At 42.6% G+C, this 21,781-nt stretch overlaps 1 protein-coding gene and 1 long non-coding RNA gene across 3 annotated transcripts in view; one reads left to right on the forward strand and one right to left on the reverse strand.

Annotated features, from left to right (window-relative positions):
* The window catches only part of Sns (sticks and stones), a 495,626-nt gene extending 477,445 nt beyond the window's left edge, over positions 1–18,181 (forward strand). The window contains exons 6-18 of one of the 2 annotated variants that reach the window (XM_076791466.1): positions 193–483; positions 912–1,211; positions 2,178–2,314; positions 2,638–2,791; positions 3,071–3,373; positions 4,120–4,395; positions 4,895–5,185; positions 5,398–5,576; positions 5,733–6,153; positions 8,967–9,125; positions 9,280–9,407; positions 9,961–10,144; positions 10,546–18,181. In XM_076791466.1, the coding sequence (XP_076647581.1) occupies positions 193–483; positions 912–1,211; positions 2,178–2,314; positions 2,638–2,791; positions 3,071–3,373; positions 4,120–4,395; positions 4,895–5,185; positions 5,398–5,576; positions 5,733–6,153; positions 8,967–9,125; positions 9,280–9,407; positions 9,961–10,144; positions 10,546–10,970 (3,248 nt within the window). In that variant the 3' untranslated portion in view covers positions 10,971–18,181. Of the gene's footprint in view, positions 1–192; positions 484–911; positions 1,212–2,177; positions 2,315–2,637; positions 2,792–3,070; positions 3,374–4,119; positions 4,396–4,894; positions 5,186–5,397; positions 5,577–5,732; positions 6,154–8,966; positions 9,126–9,279; positions 9,456–9,960; positions 10,145–10,545 lie in introns of those variants that run through there. The other variant, XM_076791467.1, reaches the window with a different exon arrangement.
* On the reverse strand, positions 14,261–20,798 carry LOC143356098 (uncharacterized). The gene is made up of 2 exons (XR_013082613.1): positions 20,251–20,798; positions 14,261–20,219 (listed from the first exon to the last, which is right to left on the reverse strand). It is a non-coding gene; the product is annotated as an uncharacterized LOC143356098 (long non-coding RNA).
* Positions 20,799–21,781: the final 983 nt, after the last annotated feature.

Here is a 21,781-nt window from a genome sequence, read left to right on the forward strand (position 1 = left end):
TTGTAAATTTGGACGAATAATCTGAAAGCGTTAATTGCCGGTCACGTTAATTCGCGAGCACACATATTAATCTTATCCTGTTCCTCATTCGTCGGCCCCGTGGGAACTTTTATTAAGAAAGTTTTTCCATTAGCAGAAGAATAACGCGGGCCGCAGGCTTTCAGTGTACTCGCACGATTGAATAATTTCCAGACCCGCCCGGCAAGCCGTACATCGAAGGATACACCGAAGGCGAGACGGTGAAGCGTGGCCAACAGCTGGAGCTAACTTGCAAATCGCGGGGTGGAAATCCACCCGCGCAGATCGTCTGGTACAGAAATAACGAGCAGGTCAACACGGTGCATCGCGCCGAGGCCAGCTTCTCCGAGAGCGTATTGTCGATCATCGCGAAAGCCCAGGATAACAACGCCAGATACAGATGCGAGGTCTCGAACATCATGAGCGTCGAGCCCATCAAGGAACACGTCGATCTCACCGTGCTCTGTAAGTGCCCCTCGATTGTCTCATAATTATTCCTTTCTCCCACCTCCACCGATTGGTATCTTCACTTCGCCAGAAAAAAAGAGTGGGGATGAATTTTGTACAAGTACAGTGATTTCTCTATATATGGCACGGTGTGTACCCACGAAGCTCGAGAGACCACGGACGCCGAGGAGTGTAAACATAACACGGTTCGGGTATGTCCCCTGAACGATACACGACGCTGGCAAGACTCGTGTTGTTGACATATACCGAGAATTCACTGTACCGTCCGCATTTCTTTCACACAGAGATATCGTACCCTCGACGGACATTCGATTGTAGCTCCTCCAAAACAAAAATTAGAGACGGTGTGTGAATTATTGGCTGACTTATTTCACGGAATTTTCGAGGGTGGATAGTCAGGGAGTATTAATCCTGATTGTTTCCAGTTGCGCCGTCCGGAGTGACAATCGTCGGGCCCACGGAGGCGAAAGCTGACGAACAAGTGGTGATCACCTGCACGACAGAGAACTCGAACCCACCAGCGGACATAAAATGGACGGTGGACGGTCACAATTTCGAAAGTAACGCCTCGAGGACCGAGCCGGCGCCCCAGGGAGGCTGGATAACCACGTCGAACGTGACGTTCAACATCAACAGGACCAGCCGCAGCATCGTCGTCATTTGCGACGCGTCGAACGTCAAGCTGACGGAGAACGTCGTACGGACGCACACCATAAACGTGATTTGTGAGTACACTGCGAGCAATTAGCCGAATGAACGGGAATGTAAACCGAATCCGGGATAGAATCTGTACGTGGCCGCCGCCGCGGATTAATATGAAACTAATCCCGAAGGGAACCTCAGACTTTACACTGTTCTGTATCTTGTCCGTTTATCCTGGATCCCTGGATCCTGTGAATTCGGTTCCGCGCCCGGCTCCCGAATACCCCGGCAGTCTCGATGTAATTCGAACTTGCGTGAAAATTAATTCCGCCGCGGTCGGCGGCCTGCTCAATAGGTAATTGGGCATTGTGCTCGGGCTCGAGTTCGGGGATTCCAGTTCTAGGAGACCGATACGGACGAAAACGGTACTCCTTCGAACTTGTTTCGTCCGATTCCGCACCGGTCGATCGTCCCGTTCGAAATGATCCCCCTTTGATTCGATACTCACAATAGGTGATCAAATTATTACCGTAACGATCACTTAAATTTCCAAAGTTTCGGATCCGGAAGTGACGTCCTTGCGCCACAGAACAACGTTTCTCCTCGAGCTCGACGAACCAAGGGAATAAACCAGTAAAAAAAAATAAATGTGCAACAATTTTCAAATTCAGCCATTTTTGTACTTTCCAAAAGTGGTGCCAGTGGACTGTTGGGATTCTTCCGATTAAAATGAGTACAAACACGACGTAAATCGGTCTACTTTTGCGGACTTCGTATATAGTAATCGTACGTATGTCATTAATTATCTTGTTTACGTGAAGTCATCCGATTCACGTCGTGTTTGGACTCATTTTAATCAGAAAAATCTCAACAATTCACCGGTACTATCGGTTTGGAAAGACAAGATAAAAATTACTGAATTTGAAATTATATAATAGTATTAAATTGAACATTGTCAATTAAAAAGAGCAAGTCTCGTGACAGAATGTAGGAATGTTTCAAGCGGTTAATTTTATGTTAATGGTTTTTTTCTTAAATTTTATTCGCAGATCCACCTTCCAAACTCACTGTCACTGGCTACGACGAAGGCACAACGATAGATGCAGGCACTGTACTGAGATTGATGTGCACTGCCATCTCCGGTAACCCGTTGGCCAATTTGAGTTGGTACAAAAACGACAAACAGGTGAGCAAACGAGAACTCTATCGTTGTATAAAAATTGCAGGCTTTGTGCCATTCAACGAAAAGTTTTAAACGGGCTCTGTTTTCGGTAGACAATTTTTCGGAAACAATATCGAGGAAAATTCTGTACAAGCCTCGTTCACGACCCAACGTATCGTAGTCGCGAATAAAACGTAATAAATGCAGCTTCACATTGCTGTTTTGTAACAAAAGGAATTGAGAATTATGAGAAATTGTTATTCGTTTCGATGGTGTTCGTTTGGATTTAATTACAAAGGAAATTGACTATGCTCTGTTAATTAATGCTTTTATGCATTGTATTTTAGGTGCACGGAACCACAAGAGCACGAGACCATGCAGTATCCAGCGAGCTGACTATGCTCGTAAATGCGTCCGACAATAACGCGCGTATACGATGCGAAGGATCAAATTCTGCGACAGAGATCCCCTTAAGGAAGACTCTTGCCCTGAAAGTTAACTGTAAGTTATAACAAAACGCGTAATACCCTCAGAAGCTTAGTCTTAATTATTTCATAGACGATTTTGCCGAAACATTGTAAGAAAATCAACTGAAAAGCAACTATCAAGTAACGTATAAAAACATATAAAAACAGCGTTCACTAATGAAAAATCTAAGACCGTGTCGTTCAACCGACAGTGGGAGGTTTAGCGTTAAGATTAATTTTTCACTATCATTTGTAAGTTAGCCGAAGCAATTTTCGTCCGATAACGAAAGCGCGATTTGCCAATTTTTTGCAGTTCCGCCGGATAAAGTTAAGATCACTCGCGAACCCCAGGATTTACACGCCGGTGAAGAGGGTCGTATCATTTGCGAATCAAGCAGTAGTAATCCAGCGGCGGAGATGTCATGGTGGAAGGGTGGCAGTCCCGTGCAGGGTACCAAAAATGGCACTAAACCCGGCTTACACGGAGGATTTCTGTCGTTCGTCGAGCTCGCATTGGACGTCACGGAAGAAATGAACGGAGAACTGTACACGTGTCAGGCGAGGAACAATCAAATGGAGAGATCCATTCACGACGCTACGACCCTCGATGTCCTGTGTAAGTACTGTAATTTATTATAGGATCAATGAAATCTAGGCGATCTCATTTCGCTACGAAAAAAAAGCCTCGTAAAGTATATTGCGCAATTAGAACGGCTTTATGCCGCTGCTACGAATTTTACACGACTCTGCACCCAATAAACGCGCTCCTCAAATGAAAAAGCCAACCATTTCACAAAACACTTTCCCATAACACGTACAAGTATTTTTGTATCAGCGTGCCCCGCGAAAGAAAACCATCGTACACTTTCAGAACGTAATCACAAATTTGATTCTATCCTTAAACATTTTAACAAGCTCAAAATAATAAATTGACGTTCTTAAATTCTTTCCATCCTCCTGCTATTTTCAATTTCACTTACTCAATTTTCCTGTAAAAAAATTTAATGGCACATTCATTTTCAAAGGATTAAAACACGAGTACTGTAGCTACATAGTAGAACTAGTAGAAATGGTCGACCATGGTCAGACACACCAACGCGTTCGCTAGTGGCACTTGTTTCGACCACAGTTTCCATTGTTCAACACACTCTTTATATCATAGTTAAATTAAACTTTTCTCATAAAAAAAATTGAAAGTCAGTAATAAATTATTTTGTGAACTTTCGTTCAAGGAACATACGAGGGTTGAAAACACCAAAAAATTGTATTTTCCAAAATTACACTATTTTTTCTTCTCCTCGGAAGAAAGTAGAAGACAATTGTTTATGAAGTCGGGATAGTAAAATGTTTTTCCATCCACAGACAAGCCTATATTCACATTGATAGCGCCGCACGAGTTAGTCGGTATGGAGGGCGAGCAATTTGTGATTTCTGTCTCCGCAATGGCAAATCCGAACGAAATAAAATACACATGGACCAGAGACGGTTTGCCATTGGTCAGCGGCAATAGGAGGATATCCGTTCGTGGATCCATGTTGAACATCACCAAACTGGATCGTCACGACGCTGGTACTTACATATGCGAAGCGACCAACGAAGAAGGAACGACGTTCTACCAATTAAACTTGACGGTACAATGTGAGTAAAAGTGCAAATAATAAATTATTATGAATTTTTAAACCGATACCTTCATCGATACTTAGTTAAGCACCCTAAGAACTTCCCAAAAGAAAATAAGTAGATCCTCTTACTTCGCAGGGTAATCCTATTTTCTTTGTAAAGATATTACGCCCTGATTAAACAGCACCTTCTATTTTCCATTAAAATATTCGTGGACGTTGTTTTTTAAGATGTCGTTTACAAACTTTTTAATCCGCTAAGAAATGCTATACATCTCAAAGTAGTTGGTATTCTGGAGGGAACCTTTTTTTTCAGAAAAACTTCCTCAGGAGTTTGTAACATTTTGCTACTTTCTGTAATTGCATTCGTGGATCTTGTTGAAAATAATAATACTTTTATTATGCGACTGTGAAATGAGATATGAAATTAACTGTTCACTCTGAGGAACAACGATCATCTTAGCTGCGCAGAAAATTAGATTGTAAGGAATGAATAATTCATATGAAATATCTTGCAGACGCTGCAAAAATTAAACGGATCTCGACATCGGGGATAGTGTACCAACCAGGAGTCGAAGCAAAATTGTTCTGCGAGGTGGATGGCAGCCCCATAGGTGACGAGTACGTCACATGGCAGAAAGTCGGTTCGAATTCAGAGCTCTCCGGCCGCTATTCCACCTCTTTTATCAATAAAACTTCTTATCTACACATCGAAAATCCTGACCAAGAGGACGTCGGAGAATACCAGTGTAAAGTCAATAACGGGATCGGGAACGTTACCTCCGAGCCCATTCTCTTCATTACGAACTGTACGTATATTATTTTAATCGGCGAATTCTAGCAGAGCACTTTCGCGAATTAATGCATACGAAAGCGTTTTCCACAGTAATTTCTATACCATAGAAATAATTTCAACGAACGTTGAAAACCGACAAATGAGAAAACGGAAAATGACCGATGCTCGAAATTCGAGGATGAAGTAGTGGAAGGCGAACCGCTAATAAATATTGCTTTGTTACAGTCAAACCGCAAATGATGAACACACCCTTGACAAGGAGGGCAGCCGCTAACAAAGGGATAAACGCGCAACTGTATTGCAAAGCGCGAGGCTCGCCATTGCCGCGGTTCACCTGGTCGTTCAATGGGAAGACTTTGTTGCCGAATGCAACCGAGCACAAATACAGCATCACGCACTCAGACGTAAGTCGATATTACATGGTTCTAATTAGCAGTGTACTGATGTCGTCCCTGAAGGGTTGAAAGATACATCCTGTGTATCCGAAGCTTTGAAAATGTTGCGCTCGACGAATGAGCGATTACGGATGTTTAATGGATGTCGTATTGTTTTTTTTACAGTTGAGCAAACTGGTATCGGAATCGACGCTGACGATTTTCCGTGTGACGTCGCAGGACTACGGGAAATACGAGTGCCGGGCGATGAACATGATGGGACAGTCGACGGACATCATACACCTGGACGTCACCTCGCCGCCGGATAAACCGAGCGATCTCGAGGCTTACAACATCACTCACGACTCCGTCACTCTAACGTGGAAAAGAGGATTCGACGGGGGTTTACCGACGTCCTACCAAATACGGTGGCGCGAGGCCCTCGACTACGAGGATCGATACCACTACCTAGACGTTTCCCCGGGAGAATATAAAACCACGATAACCGGTCTGTCTCTGGGGACTTACTATGTGTTCAGCGTGAAAGCCATTAACGAGAAAGGAGACAGCGGTTTCCTGCCCGACCTAGTCAAAGTCCAGACGCTACGTAAGTCTTACAAAATTGAATTCCCCTACTGCAACAGCTGTGTGCCCGTAACGATTGCTTTTAGAGCGGACAAGTAGCTGCGCCATTTAGTGTTACCATTTTTACCAGTTTATCCATTTGCTCCGGGGGTTGACGGTCCCCCGAACACCTGCGTGAAACGGAATGATGCTACAGTAATAACAGAATGATTCTGAAAATACGGATCTAATTCTTCAAGCCACTGTATGGGAAAATCATGTTTGTTATCCATGGGACGAACAACGACCAGCAACTATATTATATTGGTTTTCTAATTTAACTGTTGGATTTAAAGTAACATCATTCCTTTTCATAGTTTCTGACAGACGTCTTTGGGACCGCTTCAACCCCTATCATTGTCTGAGCGAATTCGTTGTTGCGGCAACAGGACTCGTTCCCCTAACAATTGTAGTCGAACGCATTAGAATTCGGTGTCCTTAAAATCGCATCATCATGCATACATTATCACGTCGCAGTGACAACGCGGCCAGTATCCAATATTTCCCGATAGTAGTGCCACTTAATTCATAAACTGCCAATTAAAAAAAATGTATCGGAACGTTGTACGAAAAAGGATTAATCAAAAGGTCTTGCATTGCAACCATTGTTTTTGGTTAATGATTGTTTGAAATTCAATCTTTTTCGCCGTGTCCTGCAATTCATTCGTTTCGATTGAACTCGCTCACAATAGCCACCGCCTGATTGTTTCGAACAACGATTCTATAAATATTAGTGAGTTTTTAATGGATTTAGTTTGAAAACATTTTGGAAAGAGGTATAACGAATGATTTTATTTTGATGAAATAATGTGGCAGATTATGGGTTGAGGGGTGATAGTAATGTCATAGTTCTAGTCGGCAATTAATCCTGCGTGCTTTTGTGGTGATATATAAAACATTGAGTAATTGGATCGCGGAGCGAGGCGCGTGGATTGTTACAAAACAATGTCCCGGTAACTGGTGACGGTTTCGTAAAAATTCTGATTGGTGGCTTACTGGTGAAAGAGAACCCATTCGAAAATACCTGCTTTGTATTACGGTAGACGGAGTTTCATAAAAACGCTTTCCACGTTTATACAAAAAAAAAAAACAGAATGTCTAAATAAAAGTAAAGAATATACATCTACACGGAAATTGGACGTCACTTTAAAAGTGTTGCATGTCACAAATTATTTCGTTTGTGATTCTGCAGAATTCTTGAGACATTTCCATTCGTTATCAGCATTACGAATTGTGACCGATCACCGTGGCTCGCTCTGTGCAATAGTTTGAAGTAATTAGTATGTTTCGAGTATCATAGACCAGCAATTGTAGCTTCACTGACATATAACATCAATCATTTAACATTTCGATGACGTTGTACCATGGTAAGCTTTAAACCATCGCATCTTGATACTCTTTTTTTGTGAAAATCGGTGTTCAGAAAATGGTTCTGCTAAACAAACTGATGAAACTGTCAACGAAACACTGTTTTCTACTTATAGACTGCTTCATATTCTATAAAAGACAGATTGGAAAGGTAATTAGATGACAGCGAAGCAATTTCTTTTGTTTACTACACTACTGCATTATCTACTGCTCCATTGCCATTTTGTGGCACAAGAAAGTATTTATGAAACTTTCATTAAAGTTTTTAAGATATTTTAAAAAGTTCTGTCTCGCAATTTTTATTACATTCGCTACATTCTGTTATTGAACACCACGAAAAGTACAACAAAACATAAACGTAGAAATAAAAATATTTCAGCGGAAGAGACAAGCTTCTAAAATCAATTTTTGTCTATACGCTGTTCGTTATACGCATAACAAAATAATGGAGCAGTAAATTGGGGTAGCAAATTGAAAGACAATGTTGGGCTGTTGTTCTTTCACAGTTGTTTCTGTCACGTCTTTTATAGTACAAAGAGCAGCACGTAAGTAGAGAATTAAATATACAGTAATGTCTCGACATTTATCCAAAACTTTTCTGTTCTTAATTATTTTTTTATGAAGCTTTTGCCAATGTATTTGTGATGTTTTTTTTTATTAAAACGGTACCAAACATGACGCTATTTGGATCATATTTGCTCGAGTAATTTACAATACGAAATTCGGATATAAACGGTTCGGATAACAGAGATTCCACTGTATCGTGAATTGCACAAGTAAATGTGATCCAAATTATGTCGTGTTTGGGCTCATTTTAATCAGAAAAGTGTGAAAAATATGAAAGTTTTGTTAAAAAATAATTAGAAATAAAGTAGCGAGGATAAATTTTTCATACCAATTGCCATGTATCGAGACATTACCACGCATCTGACAGTTTTCATCGGTTGGGTAAAATCGCAGCACCAAAAACGACCGGCAACCTATCGTTTAGGCTCGCCGGGCCAGCCATGGCCGCAAACGAACCGTTATAATCGTACGTGTACACTGTAATCACGGGGTCAAACGAAAGATTACCATTGCTGATGGCCTTAGACTCGCTAATGAAACGTGCTCGCGCGGAAGCGTTTAATAATCGATCGGCGTGCTGCTAAATGTAACTAACAATAACGCGGACCGTCGTTGCATGAATAACAATTCGGTGATGGGTGCGTTGGCTTGGCTTACAGGGGAGGCACCACCTACCGACGTGACATCCAGCGAGATTAATTCTTCCTACATCATCGTCATTATCATCACTGTTTCCGCCTCTGTTTGCCTACTCATTGCTGCGCCCATAGTCTTTGCTACATTAAAATCGAAAAAGAAGGCTCAACGTTCCGGTAAATATAATCACTGTCACGTACCTTTTTCTTTCTGATTCACCTCTAGGGCCGAATAACGCCGAGAACCTGCCGGACGTTCTCTTGGAAAAGGGAGATTTTGCAATGAATTATATGTACACGTTTGCAGCAACATCCCTCATCTTTTTTGTCTTTAATGTACTGATCATCGTGTTGTGGTACATTATGAGAAAACGAAATAAAGATCGTAAGTGAACAATTCTATCGAGACGTGGCAATTGCGATCCGCAGTTGCCAGTTGATCGACCTAACGAACCTTAAATGAAATTACGAAATAGCGAACAGGCAATCGGCCGGGAGGAGCATCGTTTCTGACACCGTTCTCTCTGTCGTTTTCCCAGGGATCAACAAGTCGCAGACAGCGGATATGTACGCACCGTCTACCGTCAACGGGGACACCATGACCGGTGAATTAAGTTCGGTTTCGGACGAGAAGAGCGACGTTAACTTCGACACTAACGATTACGTGGTCAGTGCGATCAGTCAGTATGTTCTTAGTAACAAGTAATGCCGGAGGGTAGGTTTGAGTTCTATTAACACATTTCTGTTTCGTTCTACTTTCATTTGTATCCCCCTGCACCCTCTCGAGTTATCATTAGAAAACCAAAAAAAAACAACAACAAACCCATTTTGTTTTCGTTCTCTTCTGTCGCAGTATCACTTTCCACCGCCTCACTTCCATTAACACCGCCCACACATTAGACGCTAACCGATAGAACACGTCTCCCATGTATCCTCGACCACCAGCTCTGCTAGTCTCATTTTTATTTTTCGTTCTCGAATTCTGTTTCTCACGGTATCTTCACGGATAGGCAAGTCTTTGGGGTGAACGATTTCCATGCACGTAGAGACATTATCGTAATGCATCTGAACGACGGGATGAAACCTATACGAATCACGTGGAACACTGAGAATCATTCGATTTGGTAGCGCTAACGGTTTTTTATAGAGTCGTTGCAGGTTTCTCTCTCGCCAATGCGCGTCGGTTTAACTGAATCGTTTTCTATCTGTGACGCGACTAGGACGAGGGACGAAAGACTGCCGCCAGCACGTATTTAATCGATCAGACAATGCAAGATTTCGGGAAAGCGAACTTGGAAATGCAAGTGCATCATCAAGGGACTCTTGGTCGTCGTGGCAACCACATCCAACCGCCCATGATGGACTCGCCGCCGCAGCGAACGACAGCCAGTGGGACTCTTTCTGGTACGTTTCGATCCAGAATTCCCATAACTGGCCTCATTGCTGGACTGCGGATTTTATCCCTTTCGAGCAAACATGAGTACATGCAATTTAGAACAGCAGTACTATTCCCAGCTAATCAAAATTATTACAGGAAGAAAGAAATTTCTGATCGACTCCTGTTCGTTGTTATCGATACAGGCAATTCTGCATAGAAATCCGCTGTCTAGTGATTATAGTCGTTAAGTGAAAACTGAAGATTTCTCCGTTTAATTGCACAGCTCTCAGTCCTTAAACCAACAGCTAGAAAATTTCAAAGAATTCCTGTTTTGGGAAAACCCCCCTAAGCCTTTTGGTCCCAAATCTATGATGAACAATGATCGCAGTTCGACAACGACTGACAGAAGGTCCTCGATTAATTGCAGTTTCAAAATCGAGTTACATCGGTAACCCCAGCCCAGCGCCTCCGAACGACGTCAACTTCTATAGCGTGGAGATCGACAACGGGCGTTACATGGGATACGAGACGAACCACAGCCCGATCCCAGTGGTCGGGGAGCCAGGATCAGGGACGTACTACCCATCGATGAGCCCGACGGGTCACCTGGCAGGTCACATGAGCAGCAACACGGGGACGTTGACGCGGAGTAGAACCTTGCCGCGTCCAGTTCCTCCTCCTGACGTCACCGTGATGACCGCGGGCTCGAAGTCGCCGATACCTCCGTCGGTGCCGCCCCCGCCGACAACGTTCGCCCGATCTGTGCCCGGAAACGCGCACATCCATGGCCACTCATTGTCGACCTTCACCCCTACGCCTGCCTATTCAGACATCGACGGGCATCTTGTCTGAGGATCACCGATCTTCGGCCCCAGTTCGGTGCGCGGCAAGTACCGTGCCGTACCGAGGGACGAGACAGCAATCACCGTGACAGAAAGAACCACTCGGCTTTAATTGATCTGACTCTGGTGGAGCGAACGCCGAGCGGATCCCTCGTTCGTCATCCGGTCGGTCTAACTCGCACGGCTATACGAAGCTGTTAGGCTGCGAAAAAGAAAAAGAAAATAGAAAAACCGCGGTGCAGTTTCGTGTGGGTGCGCCGACGACCATGATCAAACACTATCCTCTTTGAACATGAAAGAAAGTAAGAAGCATGTAAATAACCACACAGAGAATATACAGGCCGCGCGCGCGCTCGCGTGCGCGTGCGCGGTTTATTAACGTAATTTTAATAAGCACGCGGTGTACTCATCGTTGCGACGCGCGGGCACAAAAAGCCGCGTACACGCTCTTCGTTCGTCGCGCTCGTTCTCGTTCGTTTCTTCGCGGGCAAAGGTGTTTTTTACGGCCTCGACAAAGCGCGCTTCACTTCACGTCGTTTACGTTCTCGCGCATCACCGCGGGCCTGCAGTGATCCACGATGACCGAGGATCTATCACTGGACCCGAGGATCTTCAGGACACACAGCATCTCGCCGCTCTACAACCGTCGCCGCTCGCTGCAGAATTTTCCTTCCGTTGCGCTCTCGCTAGAGACGGTTCCGTTTTTACGTTGTGCATCCGATCTTCGTAGTGAGAACAGAGAGAAAGAGAGAGAGAGAGAGAGAGAAAGAGAATGTTCAACTGTGTGTGCGTGTTCCACGTGAACGAATCGGATTGGCGAAATCGCGGGGACGAATGCCTCGCTCGCCCCTCCACAACCCTCTTGAGAGAAAGAGAGAGAGAGAAAGTGAGAGAGAGAAAGAGAGAGAGAGAGAGAGAGAGAGAGAGAGCACAAAGGTATAGTATGGATTTTACGATCACGTTATGCCTTACTATCCTCGTCTTGGAATAAGTTAATCGTAGTTCATACCATCGACTGACATACTCATGCGATCCAACGGTGAAACCACTGGCAGGGAGAACGAACAGAACATCAATGATCCATAGTAATTTTCTATTATAGATTCCGTGTTTGAACCACCGACATTCGCACGACTGTTTCGTTGCCCTTTCCGTTTTATACTACTCGTTAGTGCTCACCAGACGTCCCAGGACGCCTTGGAAACATGGACGCAAGAAACACCTCGCACTGCTAAAAAGATGGCTACGGTTCTCTAGACTCGTCTCTGATGCACACGATTGCACGCTTCGGCGACTATGTTTCTTTCAGCGTCGAGCTGTCGCGATCATCTTCTTTCTATCCAGCGGTTGGCCGAGAAAGAGGAATAGCGATGAGCAAGAAGGATAATAGCCAGTAGAAGGAGACTCTTGCTCAACACTATCCTCTCTTCTTCTCCAATCGCGTTGCAACGTAAGCAAACTAGCGTGGAAGTAAAACTCCCGCTGCTTCGCGGTGACGTCATAGTGCGCCGCTACGGGCCTAAAGACGAGGTCTTCGTCACAGATTTGACCCGAGGAACCCGAGGAACGTCCTAGGGGATTCGCCACGAAATCCCCTAGCAAAGCGAGTCCTTTCGCCCCAACTAATTAGCCAGCTTCGCAGCGGTGCGCGGTCCAGACACATTGAAAGTAATCCCGACTAACTCTCGGTGACACGAGCCGCAACAGAAGCCAACAGTACATTTCGCCGATGACTCGATCGAGGTCGCCGATCATTCGGTATCATCGTGAAGTCGCGTACTCGCGTTTCCCCTCGTTTCGTAAGCACGTACACGACCGTCCACGATTTCGTTTTGCAATTAGTTGAGAGACAGAACGTAGAGGTCTGACCGGCTTCTTGGTTGGAAATTCGGAGACAGGCGAGACAATCGTTTTACACAGGGAAACAGTTGACGACGTTTGTAATACCGGTAGTGGACCCCCAACTGATTTCCTTCTATTGCTCATTGAACCCGCGGCGCGTTCTCTCGTTGGTACATTAGGAGAGGGAGATGCTGAGGAGATGAAATGACAGCACGCGTCGGGAAGAGAGGCATCGTAGATGCTGAGAAAAATGCTAGGCGGCGTTTCAGGTGACGCAAAATTTCGATGAGACGACCGTTGTTCCGAATGTTTTGATGTTCGAAGACCGAAATGGCGGTTCGCGTTGACATTTTGTGAATTCAAGCGCACAGAAGCGACGAATTCAACCTCCCCCCATGCCCGCGTTCTTTCATAGATCGTCGAGATCGCGAAAATTCGGGCGTTCCTTCCGTGAACGCGACTTTGCGAGCGTAGACTTGACTCGAAATTTATAAACGTTGCTTCTACTATATTATTGTCGTTCTACTTTACGAGCTTCGCTCTGTAAACATGCCTGGAAGACGTACGGGCAATTGTTATCCAACATCTTCTCATAAATGAGGCAAAAGAAATCTAATAAAATTAAGTTTTGATATTTTATGGTGATAAATCTCGCGACTTTAATACGTTACAATTAGTTCTTAATTGCACGTTTTGGACATTCTTTTGTACTCTTTTTAACGTCAGAAAAAAACGGCAGCCAACACGTCCGTCGCAATTGCAGTGATTGCTTGTTTATCTTGATGTTCGTTGGCAGAACTGCCATTTTCTGTTTCTAATGTGAATTTTTATGAAAATGCAGTTTCCCACTGCCGAGTCCGAAAGTCAATAACTACGGCTAGTTCGATCGATAGATAATGTCACAGTTTCGGAAGCCACGCGCGAAACAAAATGGCGGACGCCAGAATTCGACATTGTTCTATACTTCGTATGTTCGATAAGATTAACTTGTTTTGTTCGATAACGGCGTGGTCGTTGATATATTGCATTCTTTGATTATCGAGGTAATTATACGTATGTGTTACAATAATTATATAACACAGAGACGAACGATGAAACCATTACTCTAGAATTAGGAAAATATCTATAGGGTGAACTGTTTTCACGTGATCATGCGCGCGTGCTGATTTTGTTCACTTTTTTATGATTAGTTTAAGTCCGGTTGATCGATCATGGGATGATTCAGTTATTATAACCACGAGATCGGCACTCCTTTTAGGGTAGACATTGATTGTTTTTGATATTTTATCAGGACACAGTCAAACGATATTTTATAATTAAACTTACGGGAAAGCTGCCAAATATTCGCAAATATTGTCAATTAACGATGAACGATTCTATTTGTAACATAGTTAATAAGCGGTTCTTTTCTTCCTTTATTGATATAATTATCGACTGACAGCCGGCATTTTGTACATACTAATATTATTGTGCGTATAACGGAAGTCCGACTACTTTCACTGCCTAATTTTTATTCTCCTAACTGCCGAAATTGATGATCCATACTCGGTCGACAAGTAAGATTAATAATTGTCACGTGAAAGCGGTTGACTTATCGTAGAAACTCTGCTATAAGTATTTTCCTAAGAAGGGGCGATACCTTCGAGCCACTTATTGAATATCCTGTCGGAAAGCATACAAGGAAACGCAAACACACACACACACACACACACACACACACACACACACACACACACACACACACACATACAAGCACACGGGAAAGAATAACGAGATCAACATAATCAGCTGTAACGAAAAAATGGGAAAAAAAGAAACACACACACAGTAAAGAAAGACGAGTCAAACAATTGAAAGGACAGAGAAAAGTAAGGAAAAAGTGAGTGTCTTGGAGTAGTGATATCTTCAAAAAAGACAATAGTACATAAGTTTAATTGTACGAGTATGAGTTTAGTTAAGAGTAAACTATTTCCCTGGCACAGCCAAGCTAGAAATTGCAATTTGCATAAGGGTGTCTCTGTGCAAACGGTAAGGACAGACAAACAAACAAACAAACAAAAAAAAAAAGACGTAGATCAACTAAATGTTTATACATATATATTTTTGCATTTATTTCCATTAAAGATTGATTATCCTTGTAAATAGGCGCGGATATGTCTCAGCGTTTCACACACTCCGGAAAAAAGTAATTAACAAACAAAAAAAAAAAATAAATGGATCATATGAGGGTCTCACTTTACCTAAGCTATAATGAAATATTGTATAGAATTATTACGATAGGCCAGAAATTATATCTGAGAGGGAGAGCGAGAGAGAGAGAGAGAGAGAGAGAGAGAGAGAGAGAATGTGTGTGCGTGAGAGAAAACGTGCGAAAGAGAAAGAGGAAAAGAAGAGTTATTCCAGTTATCGGACGAGACGACGTCTTTCCGTTTATCGAAAGCCTAAGTAGTCGACACACGCATATATTTTTGAAGAAAAAGACAAAAAAAGAAATGAAGGGAAACGAAATGACCGCACACGTTTGGCCTACTGTAAAGTTGGGGGAAAGAATCGCGAACACACTACGACGCGTGAGAGAGAAACCATAATCGTTGGTGGAAACCGGTGGTGAATTAGTCGACGAGCATACAGGTTTCGTTCGTACGTTCAGAAACGATAGAACGAGAACAAGAAAACGAACGGGTGAAACAAAATGGAGGCGAAAGACGGGAAAACCTTCGCGTTCGATATTTCTCTGTGCACGATCATCGAATAACCATTACGTTGAGAGATCTGCGCACGTCGCCGTTTCTAATTTGGTCGCGTATCGTGCGAATGTATGAATTTATAAGGAAACAGGATCGTTTATAAGCAAGCAAGATTGTTCGGGAGACGCGCATCAGTTTCGCCGAGCGTTGAGAGCCCCTGCGCAAATACGGAGAACGGGGGAGCAGTAATCTGTATTAAAAGTCGAGTCAGCTGCGAGCAAATGCATTTTTGAGCGCCTAGGTGCGGCAAAGGATTTAGGAAGTACGCTAATGCTTTGCTGGACTGCGCTGGCTCGTCCTGTTCCACAGATTTCGGCGTCTACCTCTCTAGCGTCTCGCTGCGCGTCACGCCCCTCGGAACAGGGGTGCTCAACTTGTGGTTACCAATTGGGGTGTACCAACAAGCAGGAACTGAACTTGATGGTTATTTGTTCCTCATCATCGGTTGTCGTTCCTTTTCTGGGGCGTGGTCACTCAGTTCGACACCGAACTCTTTCGAGTTGGATCCTCGAGGCTGAGGCATCCTTGCTTCGAAAAGATTCAGCGCGGGGCTCTCGAGAGTGTTTGAGACGTAGCAAGTTGCGAAGCAGCTAATTAGGAATATTGAATGAGCACCTCGACGAATGGGCGGGGCTTAAGCGTATGACTGCAGAGCTCCTCCCACAAAACTTCTCTGTTTCACTGCCAGGTCTCGCCAAGTCCTCCGAAGGGGACCGGAAACCATTACTCTAATGCTCGGTAGATCTATGAAAAATGATGTGTATCGAAGAACACGACGAAGAGAAGAGTCGGTCGTCTTTTGAGCAATCGTGCTTGCCGGTGTCTCGAGAGCGTCCACCGTCAGATCCGTCGGCGATCGATCGCATCCTAAGCGCTATTTTCACTTCTTCGTTCTCCCGCGATCCTCGATCATTGATCCACGGTTGGAACGATCGGAAGCGACGTGGAGGGGGAGGGGGGAAGGAACTCGCACGCGACAGTAAATCGGAAAGTGGTGTCGTTCACGGAAATCGATAATGTGTGTAATACTTTTTCCGCGCCGTTGTCATGTGTGTTTTATGCTTGGGAAAAAAAAAAACTGTTTGAAAGTTTTACGAATAACGAGTCTTTTCGGTAGCACACGCGCTATTGTTATTTCATTGAACCCCCCGGGGGGAGAAGAGGACGTACATACACACACGCACACACACACACACACACACACACACAGATACACAGACACAGAAAATGATTTGTTGAAACGTAGATTCTACGAAGCTTAATGAAGAAGAATAAAAGGATAAAAAAAACGTGTATTGTTAACCGCTGCTGTTGTGTACGGAGCCGCACCGTTCGGCTTAGACTGATGATAAAAAAAAATTCACGTATGCTCAATTAGAGAACATGTTTGCGCATAATTAAGAATTCTATTTACATATACATGTTTTATATTTGTAATTAATAACAAACAAAAAAATCATCTATACCTTAATATTACCTGATATTATTAGATTATGTAATCTCCAAAGTATTTGCTCATCAAAGTGCTAGGCATGTTAGACGGACCGATATTCGTCCAAAATGGTACCTTGGAGATGGACATACCATCTAACAGTACGATATTTCATATTTTACACAATAATTAATAATTCCGTTGATTATTCTAAGACATAGTCAATCCTAATTATACAATCATTAAAAGTACGAAGGATAAATTAAACGTTTTACAATGTATATACTGTACATATACAACTTAGATAGACACGAAAAAAATGAAATGCATAACGAATTATATCAAATTAAGAGGGGGAAAAGGAAAAAAAAGAGAGAGAGAGAGAGAAACAAGAAAACGATGAAAACGATCGAGAACTTTCGTAAAAAAATATAGTTCGTAACAAAATGTATTCGTATCACGACTTTTGATGTTTTATTTTTCTCTTCGTATTCGATTTTTTCCTAATTACGTGCCCCGTTTTTAAATGGACAAACGAGAAACCGAAAAAATATCATCGATACTCGCCGACGCCGGACGCGCGCCGATCTACGTGTAATATGTACAGATCGAGAACGTGTCCGTGCGAGGTAAATCCGCGAGTCTCGAAATCGCCGAAAGTGACGTCACGAATTTTATCGTAACAAACTTATCCGTTCCAAATTACCATTTCCACAAGAGGCGAAGACTGGATTTAACACTGAGCCGTTCGATCGTTTTTTCTTTCCTTTTTGACGACGTTCAAACGACTCGATATTCTATATTCGACTCGACTCCTCGTGCTCGCAGAACGAAACACGGACGATGTGTATATACATACATACATAACTTCGATCTCGACGACCGATCGATTCTCGAAGAGAGGCGTTCAATTTTTTGCGAAACGCTGGAACCACTGTTCGTCGCTTCGACAAACCTTTCGAAACGTGTGCAACGCAAAATAACACTTTTTGGAAAATTGTATTCGACGCACCATATACATAAAACGATAAACCGAACAAGAAACCGTTGGAAAGTGTACATTCGGGAACCGACCAGCAGCGTTTGACTTTCATTTGACAAATACAATAATACGATTCGCGGAAAAATCGACGATCAACGCGAGGGAGACGCAGCCTCGTCGAACCCCCCAAACCAAACAAAAAAAAAAAAGAAAGCAAACAGACACGCAGTTTCGTCGAACGATGGAAAAACAAACGATCTTAACACTATCGTAAATCGTTAAGCGTATCATCGGATATATATTGCTTCCGTTTGTGTGCCAACAATTTAAAAAGAAAAAAAAACATGTCGATCATTCTCGATGTATAAATAAAGTAAATAATGATTAAAAAAGAAAAAAAAATAGCGAGGGCGATGTACCGTTACGCGGGCCGCATGTCACGGCTGAAATTTTGAGATCGGAATTTACAAAATGCAGTGTAAAATTCTTTAATCGTCGCTGTTCTTTAAGTACAACCGATAATACCGAGAGAAAAAAAGAATAAAAAACCGAAAAGAAACTCTCCGACGATAAGTACATATAAAAGACAATGAGAGTTAGAGAGAAAGGGCGAGAAAGAGAGAGAGAGAGAGAGAGAGAGAGAGAGAGAGAAAGAGAGAGAGAGAGAGAGAGAGAGAGAGAGAGAGAGAGAGAGAGAGAGAGAGAGAGAGAGAGGGAAAGAAAGAGAAAAAACCGTGTAATATAAACTAAGGATACCAGCGATTGGTACATTAATTACTTGTATATATACATAGTATTTTTACATTCTAATTCTAAATTACATTTCCAATTCTAAATGGTATACATTACTCTGTGAGCTTCGCTTGTCGTCTGTGTAAATCATCGATAACGTTCCGGCGTTCGTTCACTTTGGAAAATTAGTCGGGGGAGAAGCGTTCGCATGCCTCGGCAAATATACAATCCCTGCCCCCCGTCCCTTCTTGTGCCCGTTTCACTGCACCCTCTGCACAAGATTCAATAACCAGAGGTGCGCGAGAACCCGAAAAGTCGCGTCGAGACGAGTCGGTTTCTCGAAAATTTCGGGATTCCCGGGAACATTCGAGATTCTCGAGAATCAGTCCAAACAGATTCTCGAATATCACTCCCGAGAATGAACTCGAATAATCGCGAATATTCTCGGGTTCTCGAAAATTTTCTGGAATCCCGGAAATTCTCGAGAGTCCGCCCCGAGCTCGTGAAAAATTCTCGGCCCGATCCAGCCCGACGTTTTCGGGGCACTCGCGCGCCTCTATCGATAACACATGCCTCGTGCCTTCATCGCAGTTACATTTAATTAGATACGCGCAAGAGAGCGGCCGCAATCGGTGCCTCTGCACCGTCAGACTCCGGCAAGACAATCTCCGCTCGAAAAGAAAAATTGTAACTTTTTGCTGTTGACAACTACCGTCTCGAACTTATCGCCAGACTGTTGGTTAACAACGAACCATGCTGTACACGTATCTGCAAGCCGCTTGTTTTGAGTCCCCGTTATCGGAATTTACGAAAAATTGTCAAACGCGGCGCTGTTACGAGATAACGGCGGTGTCACGGGCGGTCAATGCTTTCGCGATTTGGATGACTAATGCGGAATTGTAACACTGCAGAACGTAATGTTTACTGACAGAAAGATTTGATCGCAATTTATGGCGTTTTACATAAGCGAAAAGTATTTTCAATGACGCATTTTTACCAGAAATGTTGACTAGTTTCACCGAAAATCGAAAGTGTAATTTCCCTTGGTCTGGGTGTATTTAAAAAAAAAATCATGTCTTACGAAAATGAAAATTTCAGTCTCGTTACAAGAAACGAACGAACGGGTTTGCAATATTTCTGCGCGGTTTAGTTTGATTGCGTTTCGGGAATTGTCTTCTCGGCGATGAACGCGTGCAGATGCACCAGGCGTGGGCCCGACCCAATTAAGGGAAGAAAAGGGATACTTCGTTATTATGTCCGTTCGTCGTGTCACCGTGTATTCAGTGTATACGCGTAACATTAACGCATACTGTGCTCATAGCGGATGTGATCGTGTTGTCCGAACAATGTTGCCACGTGTAGAGCGAGAGGAATGACGCTCGCTGATGTATTCGATGATTTCTTTTTCCCTTTAGTTATTAACAAATGCGACGCGACTATTGCTCAGCATACGTTTCGCGTACCGAGGTTCATTTTCATGACTCTTTCTTCCTTCTATTTTTCTTTTTTTTTTTTTTCATTTCTCTCTTCGTTAATGAAGATGAACCGACAAGACGTGTTCGATTTTTGTCTTTTTCGTTTGTTCTCTTTTTTCTTTGGGTTCTTACACATAGAGACAGAGCGAAGCTCAACATACTAGTCCTTACTTTAAAACCAAAGTAAAGAGAAAAAACATTGTGTAGCTTTTAAGAATCTCCATTACGTATTCACACCTGTGTGTCTATACAGAAGACATAATTATAATTAATAATTCAATCATCGTAATTAGGTAAAGGACTAACCGATAAGCGAATAGATACAAAAAAATGGGATAAGCCGCTCGTTAAGTGTATCGTTTTACTTTAATTAATTTTTTACGATTAATATTTTATCTAGCAACTTTTGTCGGCTAGGAGTGTAAATTCTGTATCTGTACATTGTTTTCCTATTTCAACTATTAAAAGTGATCGTCAACTAAAAGGCTGTGCTCGATCATTTCTACCGTACCTCGATCGTTTCCTATCACGCGATCCTTGTGCAAGTTAGAAAACATAAGTATTTTTCTATTGTCTCCGAAAATTCGTCAAACAACGATAAAATATTGTATACTACAAAGGAACTCTAATACTTTCGAGAAAATTCAGTAGAATTTTCAGTAGAAATTTAAGTCTTTTCAAATATTTCACTAAAATTAATACTATTTCCCCGGAAAAGCAAAATATAAAATTTCTATCATTGTCAGTAGAAATTTCAATCTTTTCAAATATTAAATGCAATTGTACGACACTGAGAACTGTATAGCGTTACTTGGGGACAATTTTTTAGTTTAAAGATCAGCAGTTTTAACCAAGTGTTTCTAAGTAACACGGAATCCACAGCAAAAGGGTGCAGTTAATTTTGTTTGGATGCACACGCTCGGGACAGGTAGCGGAACGTCAACGTTAAATAACGTTATTCCACCCACAAGGGAGGAATTAAAACAAGCTCCCCTCGTGCCAGGTAAATTAACCCTCTGTGTTCCACAGTCGCGCCAATTTGTTTACGGAATGACAAAGTGTGTAAAAAATACGAACACGAAGTTACTTTCTCCTCCAGCTGTTTGTTTTGAAAAAGTCTACGGAATACAATATTAATCTTGCGTAGTCTGAGGCGACAATGCAAAATCATACGACAAGGTACAAAAGAAAAAGTTAAATTCGATCATGAATTCACTTTCGAATGGTCTGGATATCGAACCTGAATTTATAGCAATTTGTTTATTAAACGTAGACAAATACAACGTGCATATACTTTTACATTCCTCCGCACTGCGTTACATCGTTCCTTAAACTAATTAAATATACGTTGAAAATTGCAATAGGCTTAAGATAACGCATAATCCTTAGAACAATTGTTATACGCAAAGTGTTTTATCATCCCTAAAACATAATTTTCATAAAATCATAAGTACGATTGATAGAGATCATTTTGCAGGTGATTTTCCAGGGTTCTTTAACGTTGTACTTTTGGTGTGCTAATGACTCCTCTCCTGATCGGTGCATCGTTCGTTAATGGCAATTGATCTCTTATTATTGGATATAACGCTGAATAGATAGTGTCTTTATCGA

Source organism: Halictus rubicundus, chromosome 8 (assembly GCF_050948215.1).
Source record: "Halictus rubicundus isolate RS-2024b chromosome 8, iyHalRubi1_principal, whole genome shotgun sequence".
Taxonomy (NCBI): Eukaryota; Metazoa; Arthropoda; class Insecta; order Hymenoptera; family Halictidae; genus Halictus; species Halictus rubicundus.